This window comes from Silurus meridionalis, chromosome 22 (assembly GCF_014805685.1).
Source record: "Silurus meridionalis isolate SWU-2019-XX chromosome 22, ASM1480568v1, whole genome shotgun sequence".
Taxonomy (NCBI): Eukaryota; Metazoa; Chordata; class Actinopteri; order Siluriformes; family Siluridae; genus Silurus; species Silurus meridionalis.
The window spans coordinates 9,030,599-9,056,077 of NC_060905.1; the positions used below are offsets into that span (position 1 = coordinate 9,030,599).

A 25,479-nucleotide genomic window follows, 5' to 3' on the forward strand; every position below is an offset into this window, starting at 1 on the left:
AATAATGTAACCATTGTGTACAAGTAGACTATCTATGAATATCCCTGCTTTTAGCTTTTCCCCAAATAGTTCACTGCAGCAAATGTAATCAAGCAAATGAAAGCATAGGAGGTCTCAGGAGTTTGATTTGATTAATTCTTGCTCATTTTCTGACCAATAGTTTGTTGTTGAAAACATCAAAAAAAAAAAATTTGGCATTTTATTTGGCCAGGAGCATAGTAACATAGTAACAACTGAACATCATATGCATGAATTTAACAATATGAGATACTATTTAAATAAAAAGAGAATTCCCCATTCCCCAACAAGCCCTGTTTTTGTATCCCAAGGAGGAGTGTCTCACCATTGCCCTTTTATGACTGTCAGGATTAATGACTTCTCTGCACTCCCCTCCACCTGCCAACTACACAGGGGGGAAAAGAGAGAAGGAAAGAAAGTGCAGGGCCTGCGTGGGTTTTCAAACTGTCACCTACCACTATTACCCTTTGAGGCTCAGCGAACTAAACGGGTGAGAAAGACGCCTGCTGCGAGTTTGCGTTTCAAACAGCGCTGATGAAAAGCAGACACTGCTCTCACTGCCTGCCACCTTTCCCAAAGCTATACACATTTACGTTTACAAACAGCACCTTTGTGCACATCCTAATGTTCTTTTTTTCAGGTAGTATGATTTGTCATGAGCATAGGGTGGAGGTAAAGAGACCAAGTGATAAGTTTTCTCACGTCTCTATGGCAGCAGCTCTGTGACTGCACAGCCTTGACTTAATAGGGAGGAGCGCAGCTCTGGTTCAAGGGAACTGTGAAACAAGCATAATGAATAACTTATAGGCCCTTATCAAATATTTGCACTCAAGCACCCTGTTGTGTATCATGGAGGGATGTGCTCTACCCCTGTGTTTCTTTGCTTAACTGCTTTAATGCAGGTTCCTACACTATACAGTCAAATATGATTAGCAAGTAAGGAAAAAAAGGCAGACCACAGAATCTGTATGATTATGTAGCAGTTGATAGTTAGCAGGATGCAAGTGAGTAAATTCATCATGTTTAAAAACCAGTACAGCAGTATCACAGTCCATAGCAGAGGCAGGCAGCATCAAAAAAGAATCTTTCAATCTCAATAGTGACTAACAGGAACAACGTCAAAACCAGGAACTCTAAACTACGAACTAGTTTTAAAAAAATAATAAATAAATAAATAAAATAATAATAACAATAATAATAATAACAAAAATACTACTAATAAAAACAGAATAATAAAAATAAGGCACTGGTAACACACATACATCCAAGATAATGAAAAACAAGAGGGTATGAATACACAGACTAATCAGGAAACTAAATAGGTGTATATATATATATATATATATATATATATATATATATATATATATATATATATATATATATATATATATATATATCACTATATCACTCCAAAACAAGTCACATTTACTATTTAATTTACGTTGGAATTGTTCTCTTTATCATTTTAATTACGAATATAAACATAACTCAATCTATCATGTTTTACCAGAATAAATCAGAATGTGCTTCAACTGGTAATATAGTGCTTATTGAATTATCTTGGGTGCTGTTTTACAAAGATTACAAATAACAACTTCGAAAATTGCTTCAAATCAGATAAATTGTACACTTAATTATCTGATGTCATGTGGGTGATTTAAGTAGAACTTTATGAAAGTAATTTGCAAAGAGCAACATGTAAATTAGATTTTATGAGTCCAATTCATTCTCTAAAGCCTAAAAAAAAGCTCTTAAAATGTTAAGCAAATCTGAGTAGGGTGATGAGACTGATCAACAAACCTCAAATTATGATACATGTGTGAACATTGTTTTCAGGCTCTGTTGTAAGTTAAGACTGGTGTGTTCCTGATAAATAAGTAAATGTTTAATGTTGAGTAAAGACTGTGGATGTCTGGCATAAAAACCTGTGTCAGTACAGTTACAGTTTTACCAAGACATAATTTCAGTAAACTTTCCCATTCTTATAACATGGCATTTTTAAAATAGTTAAAATAATACCGTACTTTCCGGACTATAAGCCGCAACTTTTTTCCCACGCTGAAAACGTTATGAGCCCTATAACATGAAATTGCCGAACGGTTTAAGGTGAACCAATAAAACTCTTTATATTAAATCAGATGCGCTCCCACTGAATCAGGCCACCACATCATAAATATGGATGAGGTTCCTCTGACGTTTGACCTGCCGCTCACTTGGACTGTCAACAGGAAATGCAAATCATTCGTCACGCTAAAAACAACCGGGCATGAAAAACGCACTTCACCTGTGTTCTGAGCTGCACGGCATCGGGAGAAAAGCTTTTTAAACGCACAACGATGCCAGAAGAAAAACTCCCGAGAGAAATTGTTGTGAAAGGAAGGAGGAAGACAGTGAACAATGACTTTCTTGGTAGGCTACTGTTTAGATACAAGCCGTGTAACAGTCACTGTCTTTCGGTAAAGCCTGTGTAAAGTTCTTTAGTTTTAGTGTAGACAGGCGGCTTATAGACAGGTGCGGCTTATTTATGTTCAAAATAAAAATCTTAAAATTCAGTTGGTGCGGCTTATATATGGGTGCGCTTAATAGTCCGGAAATTACGGTGCTTATAACATTTTTTTTCTGCAAATGACAGAAACAAGTTTCTGTAATTTAATAACCATTGTTCGGTTATATTTGCTTACACAATCTGTAATATTCAAGTGATTATTTAAGCTTCTTGAATTACATTGAGGCTACAAAACTCTATTTGCATACATGGCCCTGTATTTTGTACCATTTGGCTGAAAGTCACCAAATGGCATATTTATTAAGGAAAATAAACAAATTACAAAAGGTTTTGCAATAGGTTAACATTTTGCTTCATGTTTTCAAGTTTGTAACACAAAATTGTTTGGTAAAAGAGGCCTAAATAGGATGGTCTAATACTGTTTAATTTACAATGCAGTTGCAATATTGTTATAATAATAGTTGTTCTATGTTGCTATATAATTTGTTTTTTATGTGACAAACTAGTTATACATTATCTTTTACTTAATGCCAGATTCTAACCTCATTTGGAAATAAATGAGAAGCAATTAGGAAAATAGCCCATGTGGACCAAAAACTTGATTGCACATTTTGTGAATTTAGTGATAAACATGCTCATAATCATGATTTATTTGTTTTGTTCCAATCTATAGCTACATGTTAGACATACAGTCTGTCTCAGTGAACAGATCGAAACCCACAAAGTTTGGTGGAGTAGGTGAATGTGTACTCACAGGCATGTATTTTACATGTATATGTGTGTATGTGTATTGTGTTTTTCACTCTGAATTGTCACATGCCAGTGGGTGATGGAGACCAGAAACAGACAAGTGTCAGATCTCTGCAGCTGAATGCAGAGACAGACGTTGCCCTCTATTTAGACGGACAGGCCATCCTCTGGCTGTGTTCTGCAGATATTATTTTTGACAATGCTCCAGGTCCAGTTCATGTCACAGCAGCTTTTCCAGATTTAATGAATGATCTCAATTTGTCTGAGCATGATCTTTCACACTAGCATTTTTCACACTATTACATAAAAAATCTAAGCTCAGACAAATAGAGACAGGGAGACACAGAAAAAGATGCAAACAGGTGTTAGAAAGAAAGTCCTTCTGATTCCAGAACTCCCCATTTCATTCTAGTTGCTATTGATTTGTAAAATATATTCCCATTGAAGTACATATGCAGCAAGAGAGATTTTTTTATACCTCGTATAATTCATCAGTCAGTAGAGTGCAGTTATAGCACTAAAAATAATGCTTAAATAGAATTGAATGGGAATCCTCAAGCTTTTGTAGTTGTCATGGCGTCTAAAAAAACCCCACACATACAGTAATAGTAAGTTCAGTCATGTGTTTTTCAAAGCTAATTATGGGTGTGTGGCCGAGCTGCAGTGCCAGCGTCCACCTCCACACTCTGCAGTACCTTGGACAGCACTGGTGACTCAGAGCTGCTCACCTGCTGAGAACCTGGCCCACTTTTCCATCCTGCTGCTCAACTACACAACACAACACACTAGGCTTGTTGCTTTCACATGTATACGTATGTGCCTTAACCTCACTAAGCTGTTTTGAAATCCAACAGCACAATGACCGAAGAGGCAGGGAGCCATCACACTATCTGCCATTTTTGGCTCAAGTGAGACGTTACCAATGTGCTTATTACAGTTACTATAATGCTGTGAGCCCCTGTGTATTGTGAGTAAAGCAGCACACTTCAGAAGATTGGTGCTACTGAGCCTCCAAAGTTGAGGTTCACACATTCTGATAGAGTTACTTTCCTTCCATGTTCTGGCCTAATGTCATTTAAATTTTCACTTCTCATACAAACTCACCCTACAAGCACACTCCAATCTTTTCCTCCAAAATATTAGCAAAAGGTCACTTGTGTCAGACTGGTTCCATATCGCCTGTTATAAACATAATTAGTCACTGCTTTCTTAAAATCCTCAAACAAAAAACCCTGTAATAAACATCCTTGCTATTTCCCAGCAGATAACTACATGCTTCTTGTTACCGCCATGCTGATACGTAATCATTTTAGTGTAATGATGCAGCAACCAAGAACACAACGCATGTCATTTGACATCAGTAATTACATTTCCTGTTCAGTGCTCTCTTTTTTTCAGACCTTTGATGGCAGAGCAGGCCTTCAACAACCCCCTCGAGAAATACAGCAAGGGCCTTACAAATTTGTTGCACAGCACAGCTGGATCCATTACTTAACAACGTACAACAAGAGCAATTGTTTTCGCTTGTCTGCGTTAAACTGTGTTTTCCTTCAAGCCTTACAGTATACTGCATCCACAAATGCCTAATGTAGAAAAACCAAACAGACTGCAACTCACGCAGAGTACTGCAGGCTTAATTTAATAGTGTTGCTTGGAATAATGCATAGGCCTGTGTTCATACCACAATTAAAATAACATATTATGCTAAATATAAATATACTAAAACCTTGGCTGTGGAAACTTTTGCATGATTGGGTTTTTGCTGTGATTTGTAATAGCACAGCCATAGATCGATCTTTTCTTAAATAGCTATGACCTCTTCCACATCATACGGTGGATTACACTAAACCATACACACAAGTCATCTTGGTGGATGCCAGCAGGATTCCCTGAGGCTTAGCATGCTGTTTTGTTACAGGCTAGAAAGAACAAAGGCATAGGTTTAGAGAGAGTTTTAAAAAAGTGCTGCACTGCACAGGACACAAAGCCAAAATATGTCATCCCAGTGGAGGCTGTAGCAAGTGGGTTTAAATTGCTTTACGTGCATGTTGTAAGCACAACAACAGCAAACATGCCTGGGCTGAGGCCCGCAGTACAATGAGTGTAATAGAGGTAATCTGTGTTCTGTGCCTACTCATCCACAGGCTGTAGCACAATCTGGTCATTTCTGGCATGTTCCCTTAGCTTGCTTGCTTAGTCCACAACCTGCTCTCCATCGTGATGAGCTTGCCCCATAAGCTCCAGGAGTAAACTTAATACATTGTCACTGACTACAACACAAACACGGACAGGGCTCTTCAAATTAACAAAGCCAGAAGTTGAGCTTTTGATTGCATATGAGCTGGCATGACCAGCTCCAGTACTGCCTACTTTTTTTTTCTAGCCAACTGTTGCCTTGGATACAAGCTGTTTATACTGCAATACAAGCTTAGAGTTTTTTGTATAGAGCCAACTTAGACTGCATTTACTTGGGGCCCAATTAATGTAAAAATACCCACCCTGTCATCATCAGAGCCTTCTAGTCAACTTGACAGATCTGTTCATAAAGCCCACTATCACTATAGAGTGACAATCATGAGTGAGAGCATTCTTACAGAAAGTAAAGGTACAAAGCCTACCAGCTTGAAGGACATTATACGTAATCATCTGAGGATCCTAACTAACACCCTTGTCAATCAACGTCATTGTTCATGTCAAAGCTTAACTGATTTGCTATAGAACATCAGATAAATTTTCAAAAGGTTGTTAAAAAGTCAATGCTTTTCCCAATACTACGTTTGATTCTCCATTGTTCAATACATTCAATTTCCAATACTTTTTTGCAGCTTGCAGATAAACCCAAACTATGCTGATGTTATGTTTAGACTATAGGCATGTCAAATTGCACATGTTAATTTGAGGCAAAGTAAAATGCACAGATAAAGCGTCTTAACATGGCCAGAGAATGTACTGTTACGCTTAGAAGAAAGAATATTAAACATGCAAAACACTTAATTATACAATTGTTTTTTTCATTCTCATAAAACAGTGCTAATTCAACACTAACAATCAGAATTTTGTGCTTCAATGATTACTTAGCTATAAAGTTATGTACAGTGAAAAGCTTTCATTAAACATATTCCAAACTGATATCTACACACACTCATATTATGTTCATATAAAATTTGATATGTTTTTTTCACATGTCCCAAAGTCTTTGTTCAATGTTTTACTTTTCCATGATCTTCTCACAGAGGGAATTCAAAGCAAACAGCACACGAAAAAAAACACAATTTACATAATGCTTTCGATCCTTACTGTTCACATAATACCCTTCACTCAGTTCTTTTTGTAAATCACCCACATGATGTCCTGTAAGTGTGCATGCAATTTATCTGCACAAACTAGTAATCGTTATCTGCCATTTTAGTAAATCATGGACCGAGTGTATTACATAAGTACACCATTACCAGCTATAGCACATTAATAAATCAGCATTACCCTTCTTAAACATAACAGCTTTAAAGATATTAAAACATATTACGCATTAACAATACAATAATTGTCTCAAATCAATAAAAGAAAGTCCCAGGCTGAATTAGGTGTGTAATAATTCCTGCTCTTGTTTCTGAAATTGCTCTATGAAGGACTTGCCTGCTACAATTGGACTTCAGGAATTCATTAATGTAATACCACTGTGCTGGTTTGAATAACTGCAAAGGCTGCATGAACAGTGCCAAGGTTTTTTTTAAATACCTCCTACTAGCAACAACTGTGAAATATAAGTGTGAAATTGGACAATACAGGAAGTAATCAGACTGCAAGTGCTGTTCAAGGACAGGACTTGCAACACATGGTTTTTCATTTAAAAATGCAAACTTTAAAAGAAGTACAATTCTAGGTGGTGCTCACACTGCAGATGAGTAAAACACTTCTCACTAGCAGCATGAAACTGAGCTATGAGAGCACAGACAATTTTGTCTGAATTCTTAAAAAATTGAATACTGTAGGTGACAAAAATGTACAGATGTATCACCCCCTATAAATCATTCTAACTCTCTCTATTAAAATCCAACATAGCTTCGGCACACAAAAAAACTTTTCTTAAAAAAAATATTAACAGAAGAAATCTTCGTTTTTAATGTTATCTATAAAAGACACACGTGTTTCTAAAGATATTCTTTCCAGTCAAATTTTAGCCACACCTAAAAGCCATTATCAACTGATTTAAAAAAATTGGTAAAGATCTTTTTTGACTGCAATGAAAAGCTGTAGTTACAGTAGTCCTTTGTGGATAGGATTGGCCACACTAACACTGAAACTTGATGTTCTTGCAATGCAGCGAGTCATCCAGGAAAAAGCCAAAAATAATAATTCAAAGTGAGAGCTGCCGAGTCGGATTTTGGCAGACTGGAAAGATTTTCAGACTTATGCGTCTTACATCATCATAGACTGTTGCCACAGCCACAGGTCCTACTTGACCACTACTTGAATGTGTGTTGATTTCACAACTATCGGTGTAAAACATGAGATTAAAGGATGCAGAAAACAGCTGATTCTAGGCCATGTATTTTCTACAGTATAAGTCACATGAAATGACACATTAGTGGCACATAAAATCTACTTCTTCTTTCGGCTTCTCACATTAGGGGTCGCTACAGCGGATCATCCTTCTCTATACCCCCCTGTCCTGTACATCTGCCTCTTTTACCCCAACCACCTGCATGTCTTCCCTCACCACATCCATTATCCACCCACTCCACCCTGCCTGCACTCTTTTCTTCACTTCTCTAACACACTTTCCTTTACTTTGCACTGTTGATCACAGGTACTTGAACTCCTCCACCTTCTCCACATCTTCTCCCTGCAACCATACCACTCCATTGCCCTCCCTCTCATTTACAACCTGCTCCGTACTTTCACCACAAAAAACAATATCATCCACAAACATCATGGTCCACGGAGACTCCTGTCTGGCCTCATCCGTCAACCTGTCCATCACCACAGCAAACAGGAAAGGGCTCAGAGCTGATCCTTGATGCAATCCAACCTCCACCTTAAACCAGTCTGTCGTTCCTACTGCACACATAACTGCTGCCACACTGTCCTCATACATGTCCTGCACCCCCCACACATACTTCTCTGACACACCTGACTTCCTCATACAATACCACAACTCCTCTCTTGGCACCCTGTCTTACGCTTTCTCTAAATCCACAAACACACAATGCAACTCCTTCTGACCTTCTCTATACTTCTCCATCAACATTCTCAAAGCAAATAATGTGTCTGAGGTGCCCTTCCTTGGCATGAAGCATACTGTTGCTCACAGATGGTTACCTCTTCTCTCAGCCTGGCTTCCACTACTCTTTCCCATAACTTCATGTGACTGATTAACATAAAATTATATAAAGAAAAAGCTTGTATATTTATGCTCAGCAAGTATACTTTTATTACACAGGACAGGAAAACACATTTACACAACAAAAACTTTGCATAACATTTTTAAAATCTAAAATTAAAGACATAGTGTGCATTCAATGTAGAATTACAAAACATTAGTAAGTTACTAATTTACTGTAGTAGTCATAGTATAGATAATCTTTTCTCATTCATGTTTTTTGTTAGCTCTTCTCTAACCCATTACCACCGATCAGCTTCTGACCACCGGACCATGCTGGCTTGATATTTTCAAACAAATTATTCTGCAGCTAGTTCCTTTACATTGAAAGAAGTAGTAGTCTCTTTTACAATAAAATATTAAACCCTTCTGAGATGATCCAAAGATAACATTAGTGAGAAATGTAGCCTTTTGATGTACAAACAGCCTTGCATTCATTTATAAAAAAAATAAAAATAAAAATGCCATCAATCTATTTGCTGTTTTCATTACTTTTCATCAGGCGCCTCATGTGAGTATATTTGCAAGAGAAAAAAAATCCTTTTTGAAGTTTTGAGTCTCACAGTCTATTTTAAAATTGTAAGATATGGGATGTTTTTTCCATCCCCATCCACTGTAGACTTTGATCTGACTCAGAACTCACCCTACCAAAATTTATGATACAGAGACCTGACACACATAACAAGATTCACACAACCATTCCTGAGATTCAGATTTTCCATCTTTTCAATGGGGGAAAGATTTCTGTCTCATATTTGTGTAATGACCTCAACCATAAATCCCTATTCAGAGCAGTGCAGGAATACCAGCATGCAGTTCTGGGCCATAATCCAAGTGTCATTACAACAACGAACAATCATTTCAAGTTTTCGCAGTTGCAACGCGTTTCTGTTACAAGGTAATCAAACTGCAACTAAGGCTAATTTAATAGGGCACATAAACACAACATTTCAGTTAGATTCAGTTAAATTATAAATTGTACTCGGTAAACACCAACACCTGTAATTCACAGGATACATAAACACAACGGTAATGGACCTGTCATTCACATACACTTTCACAAGTTTTATGTGCTGACCCTTAGTTGACTCCTGTACATCACTGTAACCAAAACATGACAAGCTCACTGACCTTCAGAGTGCAATTCACAAAGGAGATCATAAGCTAGGTGTACACCAGAAAAGTCAACAGAGACACAGTGAACAGTGTGTGTGTGTGTGTGTGTGTGTGTGTGCGCGCGCGGGCGTGCGTGCGTGCGTGCGTGCGTGCGTGCGTGTGTGTGTGTGTGCAGAAATTGTATTAAACTGTTTCTTCATCACATTCCTTCTGCCATGTACATCTGTGTTTAGATTGTTCAGCAGCATAACAAGTGTGAACAGTAACATGCACCCCAAGTGGTGCCGACTAAGGAATGCATGATTTAAGCCCAGGCAGAGATTTATTATCCCGATATCTCGCTGTTATGAGTTTTGACACGTCAGCTGCTCAATAATTTACCTAAATTAGGAAGCAGCGGCCCAGCTACTCGTACAAACACATGGTCATGCTCAACGAAAAACAAACACCAGTGTGTAAATATATACAGCAAATGCAGCAGGGGTTCCACTCAGCCTCTTAACAATCTGTGTGGTCCCAGACTGCTTTGCTGTGTCTCCCTCACTTAACACCCTGTCCTCTTAAATCATGCAGTCTCTGTGTGTCCAGAATAGCGGTAATGTTTCATTAGAACCATTATATAAGGACTCTATATTGGGATCCCTGCATATGTGGATGTGTTTATTTATGGTGATGGATAGCTCCTGCGTGGGCAGCTGACATAGACTCGCATCACATAAGTCCAGCAAAACTGATATTTCTGCATGAATTACTTCACTTTAGTTCTTCCTCTTATACTCACACAAGTGCAGACATGTAATCATGTCATACAGTGTAAAACATATAACAATATAGATATAATATTGTCCATTAAAGATTAGAAGTGTTAGTTGAGCCTGTATCAAAGAAATAGAGAGGAAAAGCACATGCAGGACTTCAGGGTTGAATGTCAAACAATCTAACCTCATTAAAGGCAGTTTCCCACACACTTAAAAGGTCCACCAAGTGGAAAACCATCCTTGTTTATTTTGTATTATGTATTATTCTTTTGGAAAGCTATTATTTGTAGAGTTCAGGGTCAAGGCTGGTCAAAATCAGAGAGCAAAAGGGATGTGAGGAGAGCAGAGCAGTGGTAAGGGATATAATAGGAAAGAGAAAAACTGACTTATTTATAGCTTACTAATATAAATAATTTTATATAAATACACACTTCATTATACCAACTCCTATCGTCTTGTGTTTTAGTTTAATCGAAGTTGTTGATATTGACCTATTTGGAGCAGCCTGAAGAGTTGTTTCTGATTGACACTATAAAGCACTTTTGTATTATCACTCTAGATAAGGGTTAATTCTGTATGCTGTAGATGTAAGAGTTTTAGATCTTACACAAACACTCACTAACTTATTTTAGACTTTTTGCAGAAATGTGGTTGTGCCCCAATTTCTCACCTGCTAATTCATACCTATGATTTATGTGAAAGTTGCCTGTTAACGTTCTGTCTCCGGGCAGGTTAATATGCCCTGAGGAAAATGCTACCTACCCTCTTTCACCTACACAAGCTGGCAAATGCCTATGATTAGCTAGTTTCTCTGTGATTGACAGGGGTAAGAGTTCACATCTCGCATAACAAAGAACACAGACGCTTTTTTCTCTAGAATTTCCATTTACAATTGACTGCAGCATCTTCAGGATTTTAGCTCATAATCTCTAGAAGAAAGACCAAACACTTTTCTCTTTTGGCATGTGGGAAAGAGTAGTGTTTTAACATGAAAACACTGTAGAATAAAAGTAGTGTCTATTAATAATAATGTTTACGTGATTTGGATTAGTTGTTTTGAAAAAAACCAATCATCACAGAATATTTATAGAAACAATTGTTGAAATTTATAATAAACACCTAATCATTATTATTTATGGAAATTGACAGGCAGAGCAACATGTACTTATTTATATAACTGAGCATTTGAGTGTTAAAAGCCTTGCACAAAGGCCCATTTTTGGATTTTGAGCGCATGACCTTCAGGTAAAACCAGTTAAGCAATGTCTGATTCTGCAAGAAGACTATATAATTCAATTTTCCTATTAGTTGCTTTTCCCATCATACACGTCACTGCAGCAAATGTAAATGGTAGCACAGTATCAGTGTGCTTTTGTTAAATATTCTGACCATTAAAAACTTTTATAATTTGTCATTTTGGTCATGGTTAATTTCTTCCCCTGGAGTGTATTGTTCAGGTAACCATAGTGTGACCATACAAAATATCTTTCTATTAATAGCTCTGAGATAATGACCCAAATCTGCTAATAATGAAGTACAGCACAGGTCCCTAGGCCCCAGAATAAAATAAATGTCTTACAAGATAAGTACTGTAAGATGTTTTGCTATAAACCATACAGTATACACACACACACACACACACACACACACATATATATGCAGTAATCCCCTGTTTATCGTGGTGGTTCCGTTTTAAAACTGTCCACAGTAAATGATAAACAGATGCCACCCGTGTGAGATTCAAACTGTGGTAAAGCGGGGATTACATATATATATATATATATATATATATATATATATATATATATATATATATATATATATATATATATATACACATATACAGTTAATGTATGTTTGTTCAGTTATTACATCCAATGAAAAAAAAATGGATAGTTTTCCTCTAATATAGTCATCTGTTCCAAAACCCTGCACCCCCTTCCCACCCACCCAACCTCCCTGATTTTCTTTTACCCTTTTCTTTTGCACTTTTCCTAGCCTAGAACATGCATAATGAATGCTATTGAATCAGCAGAGCCCTTGTTAACAGAGGAGTTATCTTCTTTCTTTCTATTTTATATTGTTAGGCATGCCCATGTCTGTTGCTTGGCAACCAGGTAATTCCTAGTAAGTACTATTCTTGAAAGAAATCCCCTCATCCAACAATCCACCAAAAACCTAGACCTGGACAGGTTATGAGCTTCTCTGTTCATTTAAATATAAACATTTTGAAAATACAGAATGATCTGTTTGTGTTGTGTGGATCTGAAGCAAAGCACCAGCATAGCAATTATATAAAGGGCAAAACATTATATCCTCAAAATTGGGTTGTAGAGGGCACTCCAGAGTGTTTTGATTGCATTTGTTTCTTGGTTTTTTTTTGTTTTGGTTTTTTAATCAGACTACAATTTGGTCTTTTACAAGTTTTTGTTAGTTTTTAAACTGCAATTTGAATTTGGTTGTGTTTGGTCATGGTTTTACTATAAATATGAAGTTGATATTAATTATTTTAATAAATATTTAACTCTCTAATGATTAAAAAGCTTTTTACCCAACTATTCACCTGTCCATCATCCACATCAAGGATGATGGATCAGAATTCTCCACTTAGCACAGCTTTCCATACTGCAGGTGAGAAGGTATGGTTTATACTAGATCCATTACTAGACGTGCAAATGCAGTGCGAATGCTACTTCGTTTCTTACACATTTACCTACATATTTGATGTACATCTGTACAATTAAAAGCAACATTCAGTAGATAGAAAGTCACAACCATCATTCCTTTTTTCAACCTGTTTTGCTCCAAGACAATGCTGCCGTCAACTGTCTTCTGACAACCGTCAACTGACAACTGTCATCTGATTCCAGAGCTTGTTCGATTACTTTATTATCATTTGAAAATTTGCTCCCCCTTGTGTTTGATGTAAACCACCACTTTGTTTGTTGGTTCCTTCTAAGTATTACTGAAAATGTTGCAGTACAGAATTTTTCAGAGCTTTTGAGGATGTTAATAAGCTGTCATTGATCCACTTTTCTTTCCTGGCTTCCTTACAAGTTCAGTTTTTTTCTCACATAAGTTGATATGTCAGTCCAAGGAGGTGGAGGAATTGTTTGTGTGGCTGAAATATGACTTCATTAGATCTGTTTTTACAAACATTTATGCTTACTGCTCTTATCATATATAGTATGATTACTTTAGAAGACATCTACGTCTCTCGGAACATATATTCTTTGTTTTTTTTCTATAAGCGACTGCCCTTTCATTGTAATTATCATAATTGGTCGTGCACCTCTGTAGGGTGGAGTCCTGCCATCTGTTAACAATACTCTGTGGATACTGTGAGTGCAGTAGCCACTGATTTCAGAAAACCAGGATCCTATGGGAGTTTCTATAAATCATAAGCATGGGTAGCTTGATTGCTCCCTGTTTTGACATGAGACTTTGCATTCAGGGCTGCCTGTGTCACACACCCGTGTGGTCTCTTCTGCTTTCTGTGTAGCTCCTTCAAAATTAGGAAATAATACTCAGGTCCAGGAAAGAGCCTAAGGGCAGTCTTTTGTGTGACAAGTTTTGCTGTTGTATCAGATAGTAGGAATCATTTATTGCTTCCTGGGTCTCGATGCCAAAGACATGTCCAGCTACCAATTAGCTATTTAAGATGTATGCAGCAAGCTTACACACAAAGCTTCATTAGTCTGTAAAACTAATGTAATGTAATGTAACTAATGTAAAACTAATGTGACAACCGAGCTTAATGTGATCTCAAGCTTATTTTTTCTACATGCGTCATCTGTTGTCTGCTAGTATGGCAGTTGCTACTTCAAAATGAATATAAGTGCTAATTGATTAAATCAGTATATTGTGTTATACCCCAATCCTTTGGATGGGCAAATGTGAAATAGATTATGCTCTGGCTGGAGGACTGAAATTAAATTTAACAAAGGAAGTCTAAATGTAAGTCAACAGCTCGTTGAATGTTGCTGCTGTGCTGTGCTAGTGCTTCACACTCTGATCTGCATCATTCGTGGATGTCAAAGTGGATTTCAAGGACAGAGAGAGGCACAGCCACTAATAGCACATCAGGACTTGTCTCTTTATTGAAGGGAAATGTACGTGGCTCTCTTGAGCTCTGCAACTCAACGTGGTGATGCATTTCTGGAAATTTTCTGGCATTTCTGTTTTTCCTACTCTGTGTTGCAACGCACTTGACACTGCAGTCAGACTGTACCTGTGGTTCACAGAGCTAGAGGATGGTGTTGAATATACAGCTCATTTTCAAATCTTCAAACCACACTTTATGTGTTGTTAAAGACATTAAATGATGTCCTGCACGACTCTGTAAGTGCAGGCCACGGGTGTTTAGGACTCCAATCATTTGATCATAAAATATATACAATGTCTTGTCACCTTATGGCATCTCTGCTGTTGGATGTTTATCTGGCAAATGAAAAAATCTAAATGCATGGGAATGAAATTCCTCTTTTTTGTGCTTGTATATGCAAACAGAATTTTTCTTTAAAACAACTCTGTTGGCAAATAATTGTAACTTGATTAACATTGTGAAATCCACTATATGAAAAGTAGGTGTGTATGACTTGTCATCTCGACGCTAATTTTACTTTGCTAGAAATATCTATCGCAAATATGCCAAAATGTTGCACAAACACGTTGCACAAATCGGCTCTATATGAAACTTATCCACATTTAGGTATGGTTTTATTTAGTGTAAAAACCAAATGTGTAGATGAAGTGAAACATGCATTTTTATGCTGAGTTATTATCTATTTTTACTACGTCAAAGGCCTCATTGGTGTTTCATTATTCCACATGTTTGACAGCGGCTTGGGACAATCTCTAAATTACCATATGTTTTTTCCTTTTTTTTTAATAATGTTATTATTTAATTATTTCACTTGTGTAATTTCTTTGTAAAAGGGTTGATGTCTCTTGTTTTCTCTCTCTTTCTTTATTATTCCAACATTTGTGACTCCAGTTTGAGACAATCATTCAAATGCAGTATTTCCAGCGTTTCAAGCACAGAAATTCCAGATCAGGAAAAAGTGCAAATTAAATACCATATTATGCAATGATATTACAATGTTACTTTGAACATGTGAAAATAATGTTTAATGTTGCAATGTTACAGTTTTATTACGTTAAGTGTAATGTTAGATTTGATTTCTTGTTGATCCCTGTTATTTTTTGGCACACAGGTTTTAAATAATTGCTTTAATTTTAGTACTGCAGTATGTCCTGCTGCTTGCCACACACTGTTCATAAATTCAGAATTTTACAGTAGAAATGAAAAGATCTTGCTCTAAAATATATATATATATATATATAGATATATATATATATATATATATATATATATATATATATATATATATATATATATATATATTTACAAAGATGTTAGGTTAGATGATATTGCACAAAAATTATTTATTATTATTATTATTATTATTATTATTATTATTATTATTATAATGTTTTATAATAATTTTCATGATACACAGCGGGAATCAGGTATTGCGTTGAAAGAACCGAGAAAGTAAGAATGTTTGAAGACTTGTTACAAAAACTGACTAACATGGGTGTGGTTGACATCCACACATTATATCACATAGGTTACTTGCATTTAACAATGATTGCATTATAAAAGTACTTATCATTACTGACATTCATAATATATTAAGAATGAGACACAGCCACTAATTCCACACTAGGATCCCTATGCAAGGTAGATGTACCTGGCTCCCCTAACCTCTGTACCTTAATGTCTTGATGCATTTCTGTAAATGCACCTGCATTCCTGCTATCTCTGCTCTGTGCAGCACACTAGACACTTCACACATTGTTAAAGACATGAAATTGCGTGCGCTGTAAGTTCATGCCACAGATGTTTAGGTCTCCAACAAGTCGGTCATTGATCATGTACAACTTCTATGGTACAAGGAAGAACTCTAAAAAAGGTGGGGGAGTTATAAAAGTATTGATCATTAACAATAACCAGAACACTTAGAGACTCCTGATGTTATTACTTCAGAATATGTTTACATTCAACACTAGGGTAATTGGTCTTTTTTCCTTCACATTTATAACTAGAAAAACACAAAGTGGTTTTATCTGGAAATGTTTTTCTTTCCTGAGTATATTCTCAGAAAACATTACATTCGTGTAATTATGTTTCTGATTCACAACATAGTCCCCAGAACACCTGCAGTGTGAGCTGAATATAAGTGGTAACACTGCAGTAACACTGCAAAGTGTGCAGCCTTTGCAGAGAATCCTCCTCATAAGCTCGACACAAACGCTCCATGCACATTGCCATGACAACCCCTCACTACGGCTGGCAAAGACCTTGCTGTTAGTACCCGTTTTCCAGTCTGGTTTTTATTTATTCATCAGGTTAAGCTTTGAGCATCCTTAGCAAATGCAGAGCATGCAAGTTGGAGCTCTCCTTCACATGAAGGTCCAGAAGGGACTGAGCCAGGGAAATGCAATTATGAGATCATGTGCCAGTAACACACATGAAGAGAGAGAGAGAAAGAGAGAGAGAGAGAGAGAGAGAGAGAGAGAGAGAGCATGAGAGAGAGAAGGGGGTTGAGCTTTAACAGTAAAGTCTTATTGCACACACAAGCCCAATCATATGCATAGTTTATCATATAATACATATCATATAACTACAGAGTTATATAACTTTACTCATTTGTACAAAATTCTGATTAAGGCATTACTATAATTCTAAGGTTAATGCATATTCAAAGCAAATATGTATTCAAATGTATCATTGCAATGAACGATGGACATGAAAAAATATTATTTTTCTTCTCTAAGACTATGCAAACCAGCAACGACGCAACCAACATATTTTTAGTTATGTTTGAGAGTACTACCATTTTTTATAATGCATACTTATAACGGACAGAGTGCAATGTTTCACCAATCTTTTGATGCCAGCAGGAGAAAAACATCTTTAAAAATTTATCCCTTAGCATGATTCAAGATAAGTCTTGAACCTTGACTCTAAAAGTCTTTTTAAAATATATAACCTTGAGTAACTATTGAAATAATTTGTAACAAAAATCATACACAGTAAATATCAAGTATAATAACTATAATAAAACTATAATACGAAAAAAGTGTGAGTACAATAAAAAATCAATTCTAACAAAAGAAAAGACAAAAAAAAAAAAAAAAAAATGTGGAATTGTTTTCCAAATATCTTTTTCAAATTTTTTCCTGATTTTTTTTTTTTATAGACAAAATGCCTATAATACTCTCTTGTCTATCCTCAGGAGCCTCGGTAGCATGGGAATGGTTTGCTTCCTACCGGGAAGGTCGCTCATAACATGGAGGGGGTCCACATCTGCCCTACGCAGACTCTTCACTGGTGTCACACAAGGCTCAGTACTTGGTCCCCTCCTTTTCTTCCTCTATACCCATTTTCTTGGTAACGTCATATCCTTACATGGGTTTTCTTACCACTGCTATGCTAATGACACTCAACTTATCTTTTCTTTTCAGCCCTTAGATATCACAGCTTCCCATCGGATCTCGGCATGCTTGGCGGATATATCGAACTGCTGGTCATCCCAAGTGATTTATCTCCAGGTCAGGATCTCAGAATAACTCTTCATAACTCTCTGCTCTCCCCCTCAGCCACTGCTCGCAACCTTGGGGTAACTATGGACAATCAACTGTCTGTCTCCTCACATGCTGCTAATGTGGCTCGTTCCCATCAATTTCTTCTCTACAACATCCAAAGGATTTGACCATTTCTGTCCACACAGGCTGCCCAGGTGCTTGTTCAGTTATTTAGAGACTGGACTACTGCAACTCTCTGCTGGCAGGTCTTCCTCTAAATGCTATTCATCCACTGCAAATTATCCAAACCGCAGCTGCGTGACTTGTGTTAAACATGCCCAAGTTATTCCACATCACCCCACTGCTGCGCTCCCTCCACTGACTCCTGGTAGCTGCACATGCCAAAAATGGACCAGCACCCTCTTATCTGAGAGACCTCATCACACCTTGCACTGCACCACACTGTCTAAGATCCTCTAGCACTACTCGACTGGTACCACCTTCTCTCAGGGTAAGAGGAAAGTATTCTTCAAGGCTCTACTCTGTTCTGGCACCGAGGTGGTGGAATGAACTTCCCCTAGGTGTCCGAACAGAGAAGTCCCTGGCTATCTTCAAGTGATGGATGAAGACCTAACTCTTTCTGAAACACTTAAAGACTTACCAAGTTTGCTTTGTTCAGCATACAACTCTGTTGGGAGGTTTATCTTAAGGTAAGATCTAGCTTACCAGTGTAGATTTATTTATTGATTAAGACTCAAAGCACTTTTGTATGTCGCTCTGGACAAGGGCTTCTGCCGTAAATGTAAATGGATACTGGATATAGCTACTAAGGTTAATAGCCTTCATTACTTTACAAACAGAAGGAAAACAGAAGGAAACTCTAATCACGACACATTGAAAAAGTAATTCACTCTCTCAGCCTGATCTTAACACCTAATCATCGGCAGGAAAGCAGGCATCTGCACGTCATCCAAACTAACACATGCGAGACAACAGCTGAATCAACACAGTGACGGGGCCTCGCAGAAACACGACCCTTGTCATCTGTTTGATCCTGCAGCATGGCTGCAATGTCAGGTTTTCCAGTTTCAGACACAGATTAAAGCTATGTTCATTTATGTGAAACTCTTTTTAGTAAAACACTTCTACTAGAGCAGGAAATTTTTTTCCAACAAACTCGTCAACACGTGCTTCAGTTCTCTCTGCAGGTATGAAGAATCCCACTGTGTATAACAAGTCAGCATCATGTTTACTAGTAAGTGAAGGAATTGTGCAGAAAAAGAGTAGCTTGGATTCCTGTTAGCCGTATCACGCAAGAAGTCAACATCTCCTCCCATTCCTGCAAGCCCTTATCCCTTGCGGGAGTCCTATTGTGACCTCCTGCTTGCAGCACAAATGCCATCTTTTCTGTTCACGCCCCACATAGTTCACAGGGCCAGCTGGATTTGAGGTTCACTGGAAGGTTTTGTCCATGCCAGCCAAAAAAAATCAATGGCCACTTAGCTTTTCAATTATGTGCTTTGCTTCCCCGTCTCTTGTTTATAACTGTCAGCCTAGAATAAATCTGTTTCACTGAAGTCTATTTCACCACACCTTATGCTACCAAATCAATATCTACTGAGACCCACAGCAGCTTGGAGGTCATGACATATAGGAAATGTGTCACCTCTGGCCAGCTAAAAGAGTAATGTTGAGGGTGTGCAAGGTTTGGCTTTACAGGGGTGCTGTTATTTTTTATTATTATTTACTGACAGCAAACCTATGGGAACCAATGTAAATAAACATAAAAAAGCATTTTAAAATATTTTATAATATTAGACTTTATCAGCAATCCTGTTTATACTTGTTGAAACCAACAGAAAAAAACGCAGCTAAATATTCAAGAAGGGCTGAAGTGGTGGAAGTTGGTTATTTCATCCTCATAAATGCCATTCTTTGGCAATCAGACTGCCACATACTTCAATATTCAAGACATCTCTGTGAGGATGATCACACCCCTTAATAAAATCCAAAGCATCACTAACTACAGATCAGAACACCATATCATATAAATGCCATTTGAATACACCCAGATCTTTTGGGAGTTCTAAATTGCATAATCACAGGGCCATAGGGCATTTGTGCATATGACCATCCTGCATTAGCATCTCATATAAAAATTATTATTTGCTCTCATGTTAACAGACTGTCCTTTGTAGCAATGTTTTTATCACACCCTCACATCTGAAGTCATTAAAATGCCATCAAGAGGGCTGCAGGAAGGACACTGGATATTTGTCCAGGCCTTATTGGTTGTGTTTGTTTTGCACAGAAATCTATTAACAAGTATGCAACATTATTGGTTCAATCCTTATAAATGGCCTAAAACCATTCAATTGATCAATTTAACTAGCCATAGAGTTTCATTATGAACAGAAATATTTGATTATTTTGCTTTAATAAACAAACTAGAAGTTTGGTTTTGCACACTACATAGAAACTGGAGATCCTGATTCAGAACCACAAGGTATAGTTTATTTAGATTCTCAAAAATAAGGCCAGTGCACATTTGTTACTCTGTGGTGTGCCCTGTGTGAGCGCTCAGAAGTGCGTTCCTGCTGAGATTTCACAGACTGCTCGCTCATGGTGACTGAGTGCATTCTGCCAGAGCATGCTCTTTGTTTCTGGCGCTGTATGCAGCCCATGACCCAGAATACAATACTAGCTCTCTGCCTCTGCCAAATCAACTCATCTTTTCTACAAATACACGCTCTGATGTAATGACCAGAACGTACAACAAACTGCAGAGAAGATGCATCCTACTGTTAGGTAAAGCTCATTTTGTTGCCAGTAAGATGACATCATTGCTTGAGAGGAAAACAGAAGAATGATACTTGGCCACAATTGTGCTGCTTCCAACCCACTGGTCAAATCTTATGTTTTGTTTTTACAAGAACTTTCCTGGAGATAAATTCGCAAAAATGTAACCAACCAAAACTATTTCCATTTTTGGAATCTTTTTTTAGAAATAGCAAAAAAAGCAGGTAAAACAACTTGACACAGGCCAGGCAGCATGCCTGCACTCAACAAGCAGAATGCTGTCATTGTGGGCCAAGAGGAAGTCTCCACAGGGTCACAGAGCTTGGACCATAACCCCACCCGTACACAAGATGCATAACCACCATCTGTACACATTTACCGTACGCTTTATTTACACACAAAACACATTTTTACAAAGGCTAATCTCTAAAGGGAATGCACTATCCATATTTTGTCTACCATATCATATACTGTGATCAATAAACTAAAATGATTTTCTGTTACTAAGAAAGATTAGCAACAATACAGTACAAATGTTCTTTTTCATTATTTAAATCCCTCCTAGCATTCTTTGAAATTTTCTCTGACACACATTATCATAACACATGCATAATTCCAGCTCTGTCACTGATATGACATGTCAGAATATAAATTATTAATCATCAATAACAGCAAATGTTATTATCTATTAGTAACACAGGAAAGCTTCTAAATGATAATATTTAGATCACACATGACTAATAGAATTACACAGTATTACAAATATGAAATATAACACCATCTAAATACTACAATATTACAAACACCAACTATATTGATATAGTTAAATTGTTTATTCTTTGTAGAGGCTCTTGAATCCATCCCCTAAGTCACACTAATAGCATGTTGTATTGCACAGAAAATGGAGAATATGAGTGAGATCTGTCTGCTGAATAACACTGGACTGTGTAACTGAGCTGGTTGTTCTCTTTCATTACGGAGGAAAGCTAAAAAATTAGTAGTCATACATATTTTTCTTTCCAATGTAACCAGCTCCACTATCAGTAAAATGATGCAATACATGCAATACACATTATTAGAGTGACATCTTCCTGAATGCTGTCTAATAGAACGATTCTGTCTTCACACAAAGCCCCAAAGGATGATAGCAATGATGGAAGCGCAAATTGAAACGGTCAAAAACAACATCTGTGTGTATGCAGTGAATATATAATAACTCAAGACAAAAGAGTTCTGAGAAAAAAAAGAAATCTCTCATACAAAAATACATAAATTCCATGAGCTCTACAGCTCCTGCTAGTGTTCCACATGGTTTTGTCTATGCCCTCAGCAGATAATGAGAGCAACAGTACATTCATTAGAGATAGGTGAATAAATCACCCCTATAATTGCACTGCTCAAAGCTGTCACTCAGCATGTTGGGTAACCTGTATAGCAGTCATGTGGGAATTGATATGGTTTTATAGTAGGGAAATTAGACAAAGCTATAAAATGGAAGGCTTTACAGTACATGGAAAACAAAGGCAAATCTCAGTACTCGTCGAATTACCAAAACAATAGCTCATAAACGCTGATTGAAAGGGGTAAAGTATTTACTATTTACTTTTAGATCATAAAACACGAAACAGAAAAAAAACATGCTTTGTAGCTCACTTCCTTTTTTCCCTACAGATAATTAAGTTTGTCTATAAAGCAAGCCACTTAATTGCAACATTGCTAAAAGTGTAATCTGTGGGGGAAAAAATTACATTGCGAGATAAAACATTAGACCTTATCTGATGAAGTTTTTGGTCAAAACACACCCACAAAACTTGCCATACTGCTGTAATTGATTTGCTCCCCTTACAACCTTAAACTAACATTAAACACTGTATGACCGACCAAGACTATTCGACCAACAAACAGCAAAAACCCAAGTGTTCAGCAATATAGTGTGTATAGTAAAATGTAGGTTGAGATTTTAGGATGTGGTGCCGAGGGAATTTTCTTCTAATACCTAGTAATCTATTGACTGTGACAGAATAATCAGGCAATAAGATCATGTGACATTGTGCTATTTAAGTGGAAAAAAAGAAATACTTTGCACAAAAACTGCAGTATGTAGTTTAGCTTTTTTGCATGATTTTAAGAACAATGGTGAGTCCATCTAAATAAAGTGGATTTTTGGAAATAACTCCCTGAACATAACAAATGTATCAAACAAATTTTTTTTAGGAAAAAAATAAAGGATATGGGTTACAAACCACCCGGAGGCACCAGCTTCGCGGCCGCGTGGTCTGTTTGATGCAGAAGAAGACGATAGGCGCGAGCGCAGGGTACGGCTGTTGCTCCTGCTCCTCAGACGCACCATCCGGAGCAGGAGCATCACCTCCACCACCACTACCATCAGCTGATGCCCGGGTTTCAGAGCTGTTAGAGCCTTCAAAGACATCTGGGCCCCATGTACTGCCTTTCTCCTCATCCCCAAAAGCTTGGCCATGACCGTGCGCCTGGTACAATACCGACACCGGAACTCTCACCTCGCCACTCTCCAGGTATTGAAAGCGCTCTCTCCCTTCGCCATCGGTCATGATGGAGCGTCTGCCAGAGAAGTCCTTAAAAGTAAAAAAAAAAAAAGTCCAAGATCTTCAGGTTGACAGTGCAAACAAAGCCCACATGGCTGGATTATCCTACACAGTGTTTACGTAAATCCGCCTGTCTTTATTTATTCAATACTGCAGATCATTTCACGCGTAAAATATTATCGCCCCCTGCGCTTTAAACACGACTTTTACACGATACCTGAGAGTGCAGTGTGACATACAGGTCCTCAATGTTCACCTAAGAAAGGATGAATTTAAAGGGTGGAATGCATTGAATTGTTTCAGGCGAATGGAAATCATGCGCAAAGACGCGTCGGGGAAAAGCATGCCGGTCTACAGCCTGCAGAGGAGAAGCGCTCAGACGTGTAGATGTAGAAATATTACTCTCTCTCTCTCACACACACACACACACACACACACACACACACACACACACACACACACACAAAACCCACAATTAAAAACTTAGTTTTTTTCTCTTATAAACTTACCTTATAGATAAGGAATAAGGCGTTCCCATAAGCATCTCCTTTACTTTCAGTGGAACGCAGGCGAATCCTTTCTCGAAAAGCTAGGTTTCTCGTTGCAGTCCATTTGCATTAGTTTTGTGTGCAAATGCTTTGTTTCGACGCTGCCACCAAACACGCACGAGTCCAGAATATATATATATATATATATATATATATATATATATATATATATATATATATATATATATATATATATATATAGCTTCAAAATGATAAATGGTAATTATACAAATATGTGGGGGAAAAACAACAAAAACAATTGGTAAGCCGTCGTATATGTGACTGTACAGAGAACGCACACGCTCCTGAACGCAGGGAACAGGTCTCCGTGTGCGCGTGTATGCTGCTCGGGATCCGCGCTCGCTCTGACGCGCAAAACTTCTGCTATACCGGCAGCACGGTCACGTGACTACCGCCTCTGTTGCACGGGCTCACGCCTCCAAGCCCGATTACATTTCCACTTCTGATCACCGTGTATTCCCGTAGTCCACCACCCTTTGTTATAAACATGTACATATCTGGACTATATTAAACACTTTCTCATGGATGGACATCTCATGGACAGAGAAAGATAACCCAATAAGCGTAATGGTGGTTTATGTGATGATTTTCAGACTAAATGCATAAAAAAAACAATAAAGGCATAGACTACATGCCCAAAAAAGGAGAAAACCTGACCGTCACACCCATTCCTTAAGCATTGACTTTAACACGGAGTTGATCTCCATTCTTCTAAGTCTTTCCACACTACTTTGTACATAGCTTTGAGGATTTGTATTTTTTTAGCTACAAGAGCATAAATTAGATAATGACAATGCTTTGAAGTCCATCACTACAACCTGCTCAAACCTTGTCTTCATGGTACTTGGTTTGATCATGATGCTACAGCACACAAACGCATTATAGGCAATTCTGTGCCTCCAGCTTTAGGTGTCCAAATTCTTTTGGCCATATAGTGCAGCTCAGGTTCTGTATTGTAAAATATAACAAATTAGAAGACAAGTGAGTAAGCAGCCGACACATACAAACACAAACCTGAATTTTACAGACAGTATGCCTGTTCCTTTACACCCATGAGACTTCTGAGTAAAGTGATATGGATTAATTACAATCTGTTGCTTCCTTTAGAATTAACAGTGTAAGCCTAGCCATCTTTCCCAATGCGGTAAGAAAAGTTCTACTAGGAGAGCATATCATAATATTATGCCAAAATTTCACAAAGCCTATACATGTGGAACGTAACAAACAACGTAATGAAACAAGATTTTAGGGACAAAGCCCTAGAATTCATCACACAACTTTATATTTAGGCTATACAAAAAATTAATATTTTAGGCTCACTGGCTGATAGATGAGCAAACTGGCAACCATCTTCCAACATTTGCTTATAATGACTGTAGAAATGTAAGATAGAAACATATCACTAATGATAACGAGGAGTTAC

At 37.5% G+C, this 25,479-nt stretch overlaps 1 protein-coding gene across 5 annotated transcripts in view; it reads right to left on the bottom strand.

The window, feature by feature from the left end:
• cacna1ha (calcium channel, voltage-dependent, T type, alpha 1H subunit a) overlaps nucleotides 1-24,364 on the bottom strand; it is a 78,406-nt gene extending 54,042 nt beyond the window's left edge. For 4 of the 5 annotated variants that reach the window (XM_046835339.1, XM_046835338.1, XM_046835337.1 and 1 more), the window contains exons 1-2: nucleotides 23,997-24,364; nucleotides 23,156-23,517 (exon numbers count right to left, since the gene is read on the bottom strand). In XM_046835339.1, coding sequence (XP_046691295.1) covers nucleotides 23,156-23,493 — 338 coding nt within the window. In that variant the 5' untranslated portion in view covers nucleotides 23,494-23,517; nucleotides 23,997-24,364. Of the gene's footprint in view, nucleotides 1-23,155; nucleotides 23,518-23,704; nucleotides 23,844-23,996 lie in introns of those variants that run through there. The other variant, XM_046835336.1, reaches the window with a different exon arrangement.
• Between the last annotated feature and the right edge of the window lie 1,115 nt (nucleotides 24,365-25,479).